At 33.6% G+C, this 15,369-nt stretch overlaps 1 protein-coding gene across 2 annotated transcripts in view; it reads left to right on the forward strand.

Annotated features, from left to right (window-relative positions):
- LOC141406544 (uncharacterized) overlaps window positions 1–15,369 on the forward strand; it is a 191,139-nt gene that overhangs the window by 53,043 nt on the left and 122,727 nt on the right. For both annotated transcript variants that reach the window (XM_073992190.1, XM_073992200.1), the window contains exon 2: window positions 9,515–10,174. In XM_073992190.1, the coding sequence (XP_073848291.1) occupies window positions 10,018–10,174 (157 nt within the window). In that variant the 5' untranslated portion in view covers window positions 9,515–10,017. The remainder of the gene's footprint in view (window positions 1–9,514; window positions 10,175–15,369) is intronic.

The following is a 15,369-nucleotide window of genomic DNA, read 5'->3' on the forward strand; positions in this document are numbered from 1 at the left end:
ATAAAGGTATTTTTGTCTTCCATGGACACTCACAAAAAATATCCTTCAATGCTTTCCAAAAAATAAAAAATCTTAATTCAAGGAAATTCGTTGATTCTGTGTGGACCATATAATTACGAGTTATTTAAATTTGTTAATGGTTATTTTAGCTATCCATTTGAATATAGCTTTGAAGTAGCAATATTTGCGATAAACTTCTATTTCTTTTATTTTTTAATTTAATTCATTTGACTAATAAGATACATTTCAACACCTTATAAAATACACATGCATGACCAGCATATTTGTATACATGAGCATATATACTTGCTCGATCCACCCTCTTATAAATTCAAAAACATTCCTCATTTAACAGTTATATTAAAACGCCTGGGTATTTATTAATTCATACATATGAGTTTTAATGAGATTACTCTTTGTGTCCTTTGATTGGATAAAGTCTAAGCATCATATTGCCGGCAATGGTTGCCACGATACAATTTTCATATTTGTGTTAATGATATCAGTAAAAAATACGGCTTAATGAGAATGTGATGGTATTATGTGCTTTATGGAAATCCTTTATAATTATATTTATGTTGAAACTCGCAAATGTTACACGTAAATTATTAAAAAGTATAAAAAATATACTTACTACCTTTACTGAAAGCAAACACATACCTATGTGTATACGTTAAAAACTGCTGTTAAAGCTTTAAAATTACCACTTTCACAACTGTGATAATAAGTTACCTTTATGGAGAATACGGCATATGTAATATTTAAAAAAGTTAATATATTTAGTAATTTTTTTGTGCGTTACAGTTGACGCAAGAAATTTAACATAAGTACATGCATATATGACACATACAATCATACGTCTTTTACAAATAAGGTGAAATGGCATATATAACTTTTGACTATTTAGGAAAGTTTGTTAAAATAAATTTCCTGATGTCAAATTCACACATTACTATGCAATAGAAAACTGTTCAAAACTTTATTAAAGCGGATACGAAGCATGCATATGTAACAAAGGAAAAGCGTAATACAATTATTTTTAACTCCCATTACACTAGCTTACAATATTTATAATACTTATACCCTAAATAGTATATAAGTATGTACCTTGTAGTCGCTTATATTAAGTGATCGATATTAATCGTTCTATCACGAATCTATCTTATATTATAAAAGAGATGAGTGCTAAGTGACTGACTGACTCATCATCAACGCCCTGCCAAAACAGCTGAAGTTAGGAGATTGAATTTTTACTAATAGTGCGAAGTTGCCTGTTGAGGCTGGGTTTTTGGGAGTTTTGTCCTGGAAGCGGACTAAATACCATAAATAATGTCCTTGGAATTTTATCAATAGTGCGAAGGTGCGAGTTGAGGGTGGGTTTTGGGAGTTTTATCCTGGAAGCGGACTAAACAAGTATCATAAATAATATCCTTATTTTTTTACTTAAATTACTTAAATTCTTACAATATAGTTCGTTGTTGAATCTGTATAGTAAATTCACCATTATACATAAAAATGTTTAAAAATATCCTAATTTGTGTATTGTTATGATGAAACCATTTTAGGGCGATTCGAATACAAGTTCGTTCGAATATGGAAAACATAGAAATACGTCATTATTAAAAAAGTGAAGATAAGTCGCTTTAGCTCAAAACTGTCACAGGAATGGTAAACTTTTTGATAATTTACATAAGCCTTTCTATGTAGATTTATTTGAAAATCGCTAAATCTTGCTTTACTAACTATGTATTTACTACCTTGTTAATAATAAATAAATAAATACAAATTCACTATCAAACATTTTCACTACTCTGTACTTAATCAAAATATAGATTTGTCCAAAAAAACTTATATCGTTCTGTATGCAGAGTTTGCCAAATAAAGTTGGGAAAATAAATGAAAAATGTATAAAAAAGCAATTGTTTTTCAATACAGCATTGAATATCTATTTTTTACTTTGTGCACTGTTTTAATGTACATAATATTGAACACTGTTTATTTACACTTCTGTACGATTATATTTTATAGCATACACTTATGCGCTGGCTATAGAAAGAGTATTGTCTTTATGAACAAAATATATCGCAAATATATTTTTGGTTTTTGTTAATTTATTCTGACTTAGCCTTTTTATGAACATTGGCTAGGATAAAAATTACAGAAAATAAAAACTAGTTTTTTATTTTGTATAGAGAATTGAATTGAATTACATTACAATATATTTTTAAATCAAATAAAGAACATTTGAACAACAACAGCTATATATTTCCCAACACTACATGAACGTCGTCTTGTAAGTTTCTGATAGTTAAAGATTTGGACGGGATAAATAAATGGAGTTCATTCTCACAAGTTTACTGTAAGTAAAACTGATACGTAACTTAATGGGGACCTCATGATCTGGCAAAGAGTTTTTATAAACCTGATTTTCGTGAACTTCAAGGAAATAAATAAGTATCAGTCACCTTTGCAGGCAGAGATAAAACCTCAGCCTCTTTAAATTGAATCTTTCATCTATGGACAGATCGAATATGGGCTACACAACCAATATCATTTTCCCAAAAATTTAGGGGGTTTTTATTTTGGACGTATGACAAAAAATATGGATTTGGATTAAAACTCAAAAGTGTTGCGGACCGATATTGCCCATGTTCGAACTTAAACTAAGGATGGACAAAATATTTGGACATCCAAAGTTTGGACCAAATAGGTAGCTCCATTTAAGAGATAACGCGTGTACCATTTTAGCGAAAATTTTTGAACTTTTATGTACCGAAAGAGTGGGACGATAATAATAATATTACGATATGCAAAGTTTAGACCAACGCAGTATACAAGTAGTGGCCGAAAAGTTTGTAACGCATCGAAATAATGGTCGTAGACCATGTCTCGACGAGCTAAGTCGATCTGGCTATGTGTGTCCGTCCATCCGTCTGTCCATCTAATCATTGTAATCACTCTACAATTCGCAATTTTGATCGGATTTTGAGTGTTGATGAGGATCCCGGAGGGGAAGAAGCCATTGATTTTGGTGATCGTCCCTAAATTTTGGTAGTTAATAGAGCTCCCAAAGAAAAAAGCATATTGAGTTTGGCAATGGTATATTCAAGACTCGGAATTTGCAAAAAACTTATGAGGACAACAATTTAAAGTTTTATTCTTATGCGAATATATCCGCATTTAGTAGTCGTATTCCAAAAGGAAAGCCCGTCAATGGAGGAGGAAAATATTTATTATGATGCAAAATATGTTGGCATACATCCCACTTTCCCATTTTTTTATTTTAATTGTACAGGTGACCATCTCAGCTTTGGTCGAATGCGTTTAAACAATGAAGATATTCTGATTTAAAATGGTCCCAATCGCGTTACCAAAATTGGTAAAATGCTTGTGATGTTGAAGAAGACGCTGGGATATCCCAATTTCCAATTTATGGAATTTTATTTCAATGACAGATGTGTTTGCTTCTGTCGGACATATTCCAAGAAGAGAGCTTGATATTCTAAGAAGAGAGCTTAATAAAAAATGTGGCATTGATGGTATAATATCAAAGTTATTTCAAAAGGCGCTAAGCTATCACAATTTTAATATTTTGTAGTTTTTTACTTTAATGACAAATACCACTGCTTCTATTTGGTTTTTTTATTTATTTATTTCAAATATTTATTATAATAAAAAATTACAATAAAATTATATTAAAAATAGCACTAGCATCTAAGGCTATCGGCTATTCTATTTGGTGTATTAAAGACATGTAAAATGTTAATCAAGAAGACCGGCAAAGTTTTCAACCAGTACCTAAGTACAGTTCGCCTTAAGTCATATGGTATAAAAAAATAGGTGAAAACTTTATTATCTCCCTAAAAGAAATGTTTACGAGTGAAAAGTTTATGCACAGGGGTAGTGGTATAGTGTATCACATAGTCGGCCCCGTCTCGACTATAGTTTTTGCTCACTTGTTTGTCTTATAAAAGTATATGGTGATTTCTAAATGAAATCGGACACTTTTTCAAAATGAGGTTTTTGATTTCCCTTTATTTTTTGCTGTGGTGATGCTGCTCATCAGTAAAACATTTTATTATATTTTCAGATTTTTTTTACAAAAGGTTCCAAAGATATCGCGCCTTGAAAAAGTCGGTATCATCATCAGGAATCTAATAAAAAATACCCAGCAAAATGTTCGATGCCAAAGATGACATTCAATCATGGGTGAAAGTGATCTGGCATGTCATCTTTTTAGCATCTTCATCGATGAATTTTATATGAGCGTGGACCCCAAAAGATGCTATTCATTTTTGGATCCAAAGCATGTCATTTACACCAATGCTTTGACATGTCATTCTAACCAATGCTTTGGCATGTCATTTCCATCAATGCTTTGACATGTCATTATCACCAACCCTTTGCAATGACGTTATCATTACATCGAGAGTTTTAACAACGTTGGTTATGATTTCGAGTCTCCGACAACATTAAACCTATTGTAAATTATTAATATTATATATATAAATAAAAACACAAAATTCATCTCTATTGGATCGATGTAATGGGTTCAAATGCTGATGAAAAGATCGGATATTTAACGACTTCCTTTGCATTGGTTGAAATGCTAATGAAGAGATCGGATCTTCCACGACATCGTTTGAACCAATACAAAAGATGTCATGAAAACACGTCATCGCATTGAACCCCTTCCTTCAAATTTTGCTGGGTAGACAAAACATCCCAGCAAAATGTTCGATGCCAAAGATGCCATTCAATCATGAGTGCAAGTGATCTGGCATGTCATCTTTTTATCATCTTCATCGATGAATTTTATATGAGCGTGGACCCCAAAAGATGCTATTCATTTTTGGATCCATAGCATGTCATTTACACCAATGCTTTGACATGTCATTTTCATCAATGCTTTGACATGTCATTTTCATCAATGGTTTGGCATGTCATTTTCACCAACCCTTTGCAATGACATTATCATTACGACCAGAGTTTTAACAACGTTGCTTGTGATTTCGAGTCTTCGACAACATCAAGCCTATTGTAAATAATTAATCTTATATATTTAGAAAAATGTGTATAAATAAAAACACAAAATTCATCTCTACGGATCGATGGAATGGGTTTAAATGCTGATGAAAAGATCGGATCTTTCATGACTTCCTTTTCATTGGTTCAAATGCTAATGAAAAAATCGGATCTTTCACGACTTCGTTTGAACCAATGCAAAAGATGCCATGAAATCACGTCATCGCATGGAACCCCTTCCTTCAAATTTTGCTGGGATTTTATACAGTGGGCTTGGATGCAATTTTTGCGATTTAATATTTAATATTTAAATTCAATTTTTATCAATGATTGCACTATTCGATTTTCTTAACATTTTTTGTATTAAACTACGACTAATTACAGAAATTTTAAGTCCTATTTGGAAGTGCCAAAATAAAGAAGTTTTAAAGGTGGATAACAAAAACTCCTAATTAAAACAACAAAACAAATGTTAATAAATGCAACGCACATTGGTATAAAAAACTTTAGTAACAAATTTTAAAAAATTTAGAAAAAATAGTAATTATTCGAATCCCACTATCAAATATGACTTAAAATTTTTGTATGTAATTTAGAGTTGGGTAATCTAGTTCCTAATTCCTTGTACTAGTTCCAAAACGTATGAGTAACATCATGAAATATGACGTGTGATGTTAAGTATACGCAGTTTGTTTGTGGGCCATTGGAACTGCGAAGTGAACTGGATAGTTCCATATAGTTCCTTTGGCACAACTCTAATGTAATTAATCGTAGTTTAATACAAACAAAAATCAAGAAAATCGAAGAGCACAATCATTGCATCCAAGCTCATTGTACAAAGATTTTTTTCTATTTTTTATTAGGTAGCTGATAAAAAAATAAAAACTACAAAAAAATATTTTTTCTATTCTGACCAATATTAACGAAGTTATGAGTATTTCTTTACATATGGTTTTTACAGAATTCGACATTTTCAAGGCGCGATATCTGTAGAACCTTTAGTCAAAATATCTAAAAATGTACTGAATTTTTTGCTGACGAGCAGCATCACCGCAGCAAAATAAAAGAAATCAAAAACATCATTTTGAAAAAACGTCCACTTTCACTCAGAAATCCCCATATAAAACACAATAAATGTTTCTCTTCCAACGGACATATCCCAACCATTTTTTTCGATGGAAATTTTTGCAGCATATTCTACTCTACCTGTACTTAGTATGTAACACTAACATAAATTTCGATTTTTTTTATACCCTCCACCATAGTATGGAGGGTATATTAAGTTTGTCATTCCGTTTGTAACACATCGAACTAATCATTTGCGACCCTATAAAGTATATATATTCTTGATCAGGATAAAATTCTAAGACGATCTAGCCATGTCCGTCTGTCCGTCTGTTGTAATCACTCTAGCGTCCGCAATAATTGAGATAGAGTGCTGAAATTTTGCACCCGAGGGTCTTTTTTCCATAGGCAGGTCAAGTTCGAAGATGGGCTATATCGGTCCACTCTTTGGTATAGCCCCCATATAACGGTACATCAGGATTTGAGGTATTTTGACGTTATTCGCCACATTTGCAGACCGAATTAGCTATAATTTGTCACTTAGGGTTCCTAGTGATCAACAAACTTATATCCCAAAGGATATGGGCATAGGTCCATGTTTTGGTATAGTCCCTATGTAACGGTACCTCCCGATTTTCGGTATTTTGAGAATTTTAGCCACAATTTTTAGCCGAACTATCTGCAATTTGACATTTGAGGTTCTCAGTAGTCATGAAACATCTCCACCAAACATCGTCAACATAGGTCCATGTTTTGGTATGGCCCCCTTATAACCGTACCTCCCGATTTTCGGTATTTTGAGCATTTTAGTTACAATTTTTAACCGAACTAGCTGTAATTTGACATATGAGGTTCTCAGTGGTCATGAAACATCCCCACCAAACATCGTCAACATAGGTTCATGTTTTGGTATAGCCCCCATATGTATGTATATCGGTACCTCCCGATTTTCGGTATTTTGAGAATTTTAGCTAGAATTTTTAACCGAACTAGCTGTAATTTGCCATTTGAGGTTCTCAGTGGTCATGAAACATCTCCACCAAACATCGTCAACATAGGTCATTGTTTTGGTATAGCCCCCATATAACGGTACCTCCCGATTTTCGGTATTTTGAGAATTTTAGCTACAGTTTTAAACCGAAATAGCTGTAATTTCACATTTGAAGTTCTCAGTGGTCATAAAACATCTTCAACGAGACATCGTCAACATAGGTCCATGTATTGGTATAGCCCCCATATAACGGTATCTCCCGATTTTCGGTATTTTGACAATTTTAGCTGCAATTTTTAACCGAACTAGCTGTAATGATCGGTATTTTGAGAATTTTAGCTACAATTTTGTATATTCAAAAATAATCGTCAATATAGGTCCATGTTTTGGTATATCCCCCCATATAACTGTACCTCCCGATTTTCGGGAATTTTCAGTGGTCCCGAAATTTCTTCACTAAAATTCGTCAACATGTTTTGATGAAACTACCCTCAATTTGACTCTTGAAGTTCCCTGCAGCTATAAAACTTTTCCACCAAAACATTTAAAGATAGGTTGACTCTTTGATATAGCCCCGTAGGTGGTACCTTTCACCTAGCTGAACACATTTTTTTAGATTAGATTAGATAACACTGTGCAACAAAATGGGGTTGAAAGTCTGGGGCACGGAAAATTCCTCTTGGGGAAGAAAGGCCTTGGTGAGTATATTATGAACTCCGAAGGACAGATCAGCCGTGAGTCGAACTTCCGCGTTATGGCGCGATGAAATTTTTGTTAGAGACCCTGTGGGCCATCAGGAATTAGCGTTATATCTTTGTTCACTGTTGCTTAAGTGCTCTACAAAAACAACAAAGAAAGATATAATTCTAATTCATGATGGCTTTCAGGGTCTCTTGCAAAAACTTCATCACGCCATAACGCGGAAGTTCGACTCACGGCGCATCTGTCCTTCGGGGTTTTTAATATACACACACCAAGGGCTTTCATCTCCAAAAGGAATTATCTCTGCCCCAACATTTGTGTTCACAGTGTAATTTAAGCAATAGTGGGAGGCAGTAGGAGTCTATCCATTTTCGAAAAGTTGTTCCACCTAAAATTATGAAAGGACTCTAATTATTCCATTTTAATTAAGACTATTTTATGGTGGAGGGTATAAGAAGTTCGGCCCGGCCGAACTTAACGACTTTTTTACTTGTTAAATTTGAAAATGGCTATAACCCTTAAATGCGATTTCGCCAGACTATTTTGTAATTAATGTTGTATGATAGTGGGTTTAAGATGTGTACCGAATAAATAAGTAATGAGTACAAAGAACGAATTTCTGCTACACAAAGTAAAGTATATCTAACTCTTATAAACTTTTGTGTAGTTTATTTCTGAAGTAAATGACATCATTTCTCACAAATTATTCTCTTAAATATTATCTGGGAACAAGGATTTAAAAAATCTACCGAATATCTAAGAACTGTTAAATAAGGTTATGGTTTAAGCGTAGTCGTTGAATTCAGACCCTTTAATACACATCATGTGTATAGATGGGGGTTTTCTTGAATTATATGTTGCAAAATGAAATGCTTAATTCCTATCGGGCTCATGGAACTAGAGCTACACATATTTCCAGTACACATATTTTCAAACGTCTGAAAAGGTTCTTCTAACAGTGATATCGATTTCCTTTATGTTGGAAATGAAGTCCCCCTTACTATTCTCAGTATTCCATTGTATGTGTCAGTAATAATCATTTTGGCATTTCGCAGAAAATTGACAATCAGATATTTCTCTGAACTGCTCTCCACATTAATCTTTGTAGTGTAAACATATGATTTAAATTAAAAAATATATACACTTACAGTCTCAATGTTCGCCCATGATTACGTATATTGAAGTATGTCAGCCTATGCAAAAGTCACAATTTTATATTCTACACCTAAGTTGTGGAATTGTGTAAAAATTAAAGTCAACTCCCATGGCAACGCTGGCATTTGACCCGTAGCATAAAATTATATTAAGCGAATTCCCGCCCGCATGTCTCTTACATACATTTGTATGTAGATACATTCTGTATACTCTGATGTGAACGTGTGTGCAATTGTGTATCCTTGTGTGCGCCTGTGTTCCTACTTAAACGGCATACTCAATTAATTATGAACAAACATTTTAATTAGCAACATTTAAACGTGAATTGAAAAGTAATATCATCATCGTTTTGCCTGGCGAAATTGTTTTCGCTTTTCAATCTATACAAACGGAAAGTTGAAAGTGTGTATGTGTGTATAATAAGTATATGTATGTGTGTACTATATTATTTATTTACTTGATATATGTATGTATGCATGCGTAGAGTATGTGTAATTTAAAATAGAGTAAAAACCATCTTGTCAGAGTATGAATAAAAAACGTTTATTTTATATTGTTTTATAAATATTTTCACAGCAAAACCGAACGGAATACTGAGACGAGTTCTGAACATGAATGAAATAAAATGAATTAAATGTGCAAAAAAGGAAAACAAAAATAACAATAACAAAGGCCAACGAGGAGAGCATGAATAAAAAATATAAAAATAACAAAGACAAGAATTGCCATTAAAGCATTTAACTTCAGAACAATTGTGAAGAAACCCACCATCAACCGAAGCAAACTTGCAACAATCACTAGCAACAGTAGACAACAACAGCAGCAAGAATAACAACAACGGCACAAATTAAACAATACAAACAGGCAAAGAAAGGACTTTGTACAGCTGAAATACTACAGCATAAACTCAAGTATTAAGAACGGCAACAAGCAACAACATCATCGTCACGTCAACTACAACAACAGTAATAACAAAAGCCAGCATCCAAGGAGGCAGAAGAATCAACGATTCCTTACAAACAACCGCTACAAAAGCTGTGGCAGTTAGCCACTACATCTGCCTTCGCCGCCCGTGCAAGATGGCGACGTTTCAACATTACCCCGGTCCGAAACTGCGGTATTGGCTGCATCACAGCTGGCGTCAGATGTTCTGCGCTTGGTTAACATTCTGGGTATTTTTCATGTGTACACTGAGTCCCGTCTTACCAGAAGTTATTTACCGTGTGGATCCTTTGGGTAAATATTTTACTTGAATTTATACACATATAAATATATATACATGTATACATATGTACACATGTACAACATATTCTAACAAATATACATACATATCGTGTTGTGCAAAACATCTTAGCCCCCCTTACACGTGTTTGTGTGTGCCTGGTTTTTTAACTATATTCGTCCTATCGGCCCGAACGTTTCAAATTGTTCAGCTGGTATGAAACGTTGCTTGATACGAATACAAAACACGACGTATTTAGCTTCTTGTTTTTCATTTGCCTTCTGTGGCATAAAAACAAAACGAAATCCCCCACCATAGCTAAATAGGCAAGTTGGGAGTAGATTTTGTGGGCAAATACACAGTAAAAAACACACAAAGAGATTTATTTCGGATTTCCTCTTGTTTTGGAAAAAACTTTTCTCTAAAACTATTAACATTGGATTTGATAATATTTTTGTACCAGAAAAATGAAAACAAACAAAATAGTTTTAAATTAGCTTTATTCTCTGACAGTAGTTTGTTTGGTTACTTCAAATTAGAACAAATAATAAGCTCTAGTTGACCTAAATAACAAACTGTTAGCTGTAACAATTCCATATTAGAAAATTCATACAAATATTTATTTACTCAATCAGAAGAATCTTGAGGAGAGTCTGTCCGAATTAAATTACTAATACACATTTTTTTCCAACCCTCTAAGAAAAATAATTGAAGATAATCTGTATTTTTAATAAAAGCATTCAGTAAGGCGTATGAATACAATCGGATGGAAAATATACGTACTGCATATATTAAAATTGATCTCTATAAAAATGTGTACACTTTGTTCTATATGAAGTTTAGACATATGAATAAAAATTTGCCTTGATTGAATAGAAAAAAAATGTAAGCAATGGATCAAAATCAGGCTGGGTCGACTATAAAATGCCTTACATCACCGTGATTTTGGACGACATAAATATGAATTAAACATCTGCACAGATACAACTGAATATATCAGTTCCGACATTTTTCAACATTGAGTGAGTATGTATATGTAGAATGTAGTTTCAGTTACAAGTTGATACTGATACTTTTTCAAACAGGTATGATATGAGTTGGTATCAGAGGTCCGCAAAATGCATATAAAAGGCACACTCTATTGCCTTTTCCCAAAAGCGAATAGTGCAGTGCCTTGCATATAAAAATATGAATGTGCAAAAAGCAGATTCACCCCAAAAAATGATTCACTGCTTTAGTGCATGCTTGCTTGCTTTTACATTTGTATTCACACGATTCGTAAATGCAGTATGGACAATACTGCATACCACTACACAGTATCGTACCATCTTCTGTTTGAATAAATGAATACATTTGCCAAATTTCGCTTTTTCTTTGAGTTTCTTTAATAATAGGATAAACTAAACTAGTAATTGTTTTTATTGTCTCAACATTAATTTTTTTATGTTTATTAACATGTAAATTTGACCAGAAATATCTACTGTTTTTTGTAATGCAATGTGCTTTTTCGAAGGCAGCGTGCAAAAAAGAAGGCAACGAGCTCTTGTAGTGTGTTGTGTGTGTGCAATTGGCACACACTCATGAAAGTAAAGGCAAAGCAAGCAATAGCATTAAACAGAGATGGCAATAGCAAGCAATGAAAAAAGCACGAAATCGCGAATATGCATTAAAAGCGAGTGGCATTTTGCGGACCTCTGGTTGGTATATACAGAAAAAAAGGAACATATTTGTTTATATCTGGTTTGCACAAACTGATATACATAAATGGATATTGGTGTCGACACAATAGATACTTATTGTATGTAGCCCAAACCAAAAAGGAATTGAAATAGAAAAATTCCCACAGATCTGAATTTTGGTGGAGATGTAGGATTTGTCATTTTTTGTCGGTCCCATGCGTGCAAAGAAACTTTTTCATGATCATAGGATATATTTTAAAAAGTGATTAAAGTAAAAGAACTAAAATTCTCTATAATATAATATTTGACCCGAAACTCAGGATACAGAATCTGGTTAGACCTGGTTTTACTGGACCGATTACTACAAATCAAATCAAAAATGTGAATTTTGAATTTCTTCAGAATCATTTCGTGGACCAATAACAAATTCTGCATGATAAAAACCATTAGGAATAACAAAATCGTTAAATTTGTAATGGAGAGTATATTAAGTATGTAATTATGTTTGAAACTCATCGAAAAAAATTAAGACCATATGAAGTGTATATATTCTTGATCAGGGTGCTTCTACACCGATATAGACATGACTTTCTTTCTGTGGAAATCACTTTAATGTCCGAAGTATGTAGGTGTATAATACTTTGGTAATTGTTTTGTAGGTCCATTCAGTTTGGGCCAACCCCGATCTTACAAAGTGACGCGACGTTTTAAGGCCTTTTGAAGGTATTATTCCCATTTTACAACTGAACAGGTTGCAATTTTGTATTTTGTGACGACAAACTTCTCCACCAAAAATGTTTTATGTATGTCAACGTTTTGTATAGCCACATATAAATCGAAGTGTTACTTCAAGAAATGTTGATGGTATTAGTCATATTTTACCGTCAATTCGGTTATTTTGTGTTTCCAAAGGCTAAAAGCACTTCTACAAAAATTGTTTATATAGGTCCACGCCCCATATAACGGTACCACCATGTTTCACTTTTTTTTCACTTTTTATCGATATTTTCAAATAATTGGTTGTAATTTGGCATTAACGATCCTCAATGGTTAAAAACGTCTCCACCAAATATGCACTTGCTAACAAAACAAATATACCATAGACATATATGTTATAGTGAGAATTGTATTTTAAACCTAGTTATAAAATAACCACAAAAACACTTCAACAAATGGTTTGAGCGTGAAAAAGTGTATAAATCAAGCTGGAGAATTCTTTGGAATAAAATAAAACTATTTTTCATAAATATCCGCGTTTTCATTATTAGGCCGGAAACTTTTCTTGTAGCCCTCGTACATTCCACTCACTGAAACCAGAAAAACATTCAAATTTATGCGTTCAGTTGTAACTGTTCATACCTTTAAAATATTTATCCCCTAAATAAAAAGATTGTGGAAACATTTTATTTTTATGAAATTTTCCTTAGAAGTTTTTCACACAAGCCTGTTACACCTATAGTATCTGTTGGTATCTGTAGTATTTGAAAAATACCTGTTGTACAACAAATACCCTGAGAACGAAAAAAAAAACAAATAAAGTTCTCACTCGTTCATATACAACACAGAACTGTTTCTATCAGTTATGTTATTGTGAGTATACACAACCCAAACAGTATCATAACTGTTACGCTCATTCCCACATTTATATCATATTATATCTGTTAGGTATATATATATATTTATCTGTTTTGTTGATACAAACAGTTATACTATTGCACATGCATAATACGAATTTGGAATGAATTTCAAAGGTGTTGCGGAGGAGGTACATGAAGGAATGAACCTATATAGTCCATTTTTGAAGTGGATCCTATTTTAGGCGTCATCCCTTTCGATAGATACCGAGCCCACCAGTCATATTAGTTGGTCACGTATAATTTCTACCATTATGTCAGGATGCATGAACTTGCGCACGAAAAACATAAGATTACTGTAAACAGGAGTTACTCCTTGATTCCTGTAAAAATTTTTAAATGATCCTCAAAAGTTTTGAAGTTTTGAGAGGGAGGTACTTACCCAAAGGAATGGACCGATATGGTCAATTTTCCAGCTTAAACTAAGTTTGGACAAGATCCAAAGTTTGGGCCAATTACAAGATCCAAAGTTTGGCCCAAATTGGTTTCTCTGTTCAAGAGATATCACGCGTACCATTTTTTTAACCTTTGTGGGGGAGGTACCGGAAGGAGCGAACCAATGCAATATCCGTTGGTTCAATGTTGTAGTACGCACCAGCCGCTACACATGATGGGTGTAGGGGTTTTTAAAGCTTTCAGGCCAATTTGTCAGGAAGTCTGGACATTCCCCTTAAGAAACTTGTACCGACGTTCTTGGGGACCTCAGAACAACCTGTTGCAAAATAAAATCATAACATTCAAAGGCTGGTTTTAGACTGCCTTTTTCCGAAATTTTGTATGGGACATACCCGAAGAAGTTGACCGATACAGTTAATATTCGAACCTGATATATGTCTGGTAGAAATATTACGATGTGCAAAGTATTGACCAAATCGGCTACTCCTTTCGAGAGTTATCGCGCGCACCATAATTGCAAGGGAGCGAACCGATATCTCCCTTCTTCAAATTTGATCGAAAGTTAAACAAAAATTAAAAAATTAGAGCTTGATTTCACAGTGTGTATTTTTTGTGTCATGTTTTATTAACCATATTCTGACTCCACAGTGTAATAAAACACCAAAAACGAGAAGACACGTGTCTCGCCGTTTTTTCGTATCTCATCAACTTTCGCGGTTATAGGCCTCCAAAGGTATGAGGCTTTGATGTAAAAAGGGTCATTTAGTCAGAACTATATCTTCCAAACCGTTTGATGGATTATATTTGTTCACAATTTTGTTCTTTAAGACAAGAGCTACAACTTTGCCTCTGAGATAAATTCAAATTCCCTAACGGTTTGGAAGATATAGTCTGACTAAATTATCCTTTTTAAATTAAAGGCTCACACCTTTGGAGGTCTATAACCGCGAAAGTTGATGAGATACGAAAAAACGGCGAGACATGTGTCCTCTCTTTTTTGGTCTTCTATCACGCTGCGGTGTCAGAATATGGTTAATAATTTTCGTGTTGCACAGTGTTTCTTGTAATCAATTAGGATTACGATAACACTGTGCAACACTGGAAATGCAAACAACTTCTAATGGGCATTTTCTAAAGGAACATATTGAGACTACAAAAACCTTAATTGGGTTTTGTGTTCTTTGATCGGGTTTAGATTTTATGGCCTCATCTAAACCGACCTAAAATGAGCCTTTTTTCCAGTGATCGGACCTGTATCTCCGAAACACATAAGAATTTTGCTTTGCAGTCTTCAGCAATATTGTAGCCCTAAAGTAGTAGAACTTATGTGTCAAACAGATGAACTAGGAAAAGCTGCGTCTAGCGCATCAAATTCGTTAGAATATATAAAAATTTACATAATTTCTGAAATTCTGGTCAGTAACATCTTAACTCTTGGGGATTAAACAAGTAGCCATTATAAAATTTTCCAAATGATATGACCATCAATTCTTCAGAACA

The sequence above is a fragment of the Musca autumnalis genome, unplaced genomic scaffold (assembly GCF_047663935.1).
Source record: "Musca autumnalis isolate F117 unplaced genomic scaffold, ASM4766393v1 scaffold_1, whole genome shotgun sequence".
In the NCBI taxonomy this organism is placed as follows: domain Eukaryota; kingdom Metazoa; phylum Arthropoda; class Insecta; order Diptera; family Muscidae; genus Musca; species Musca autumnalis.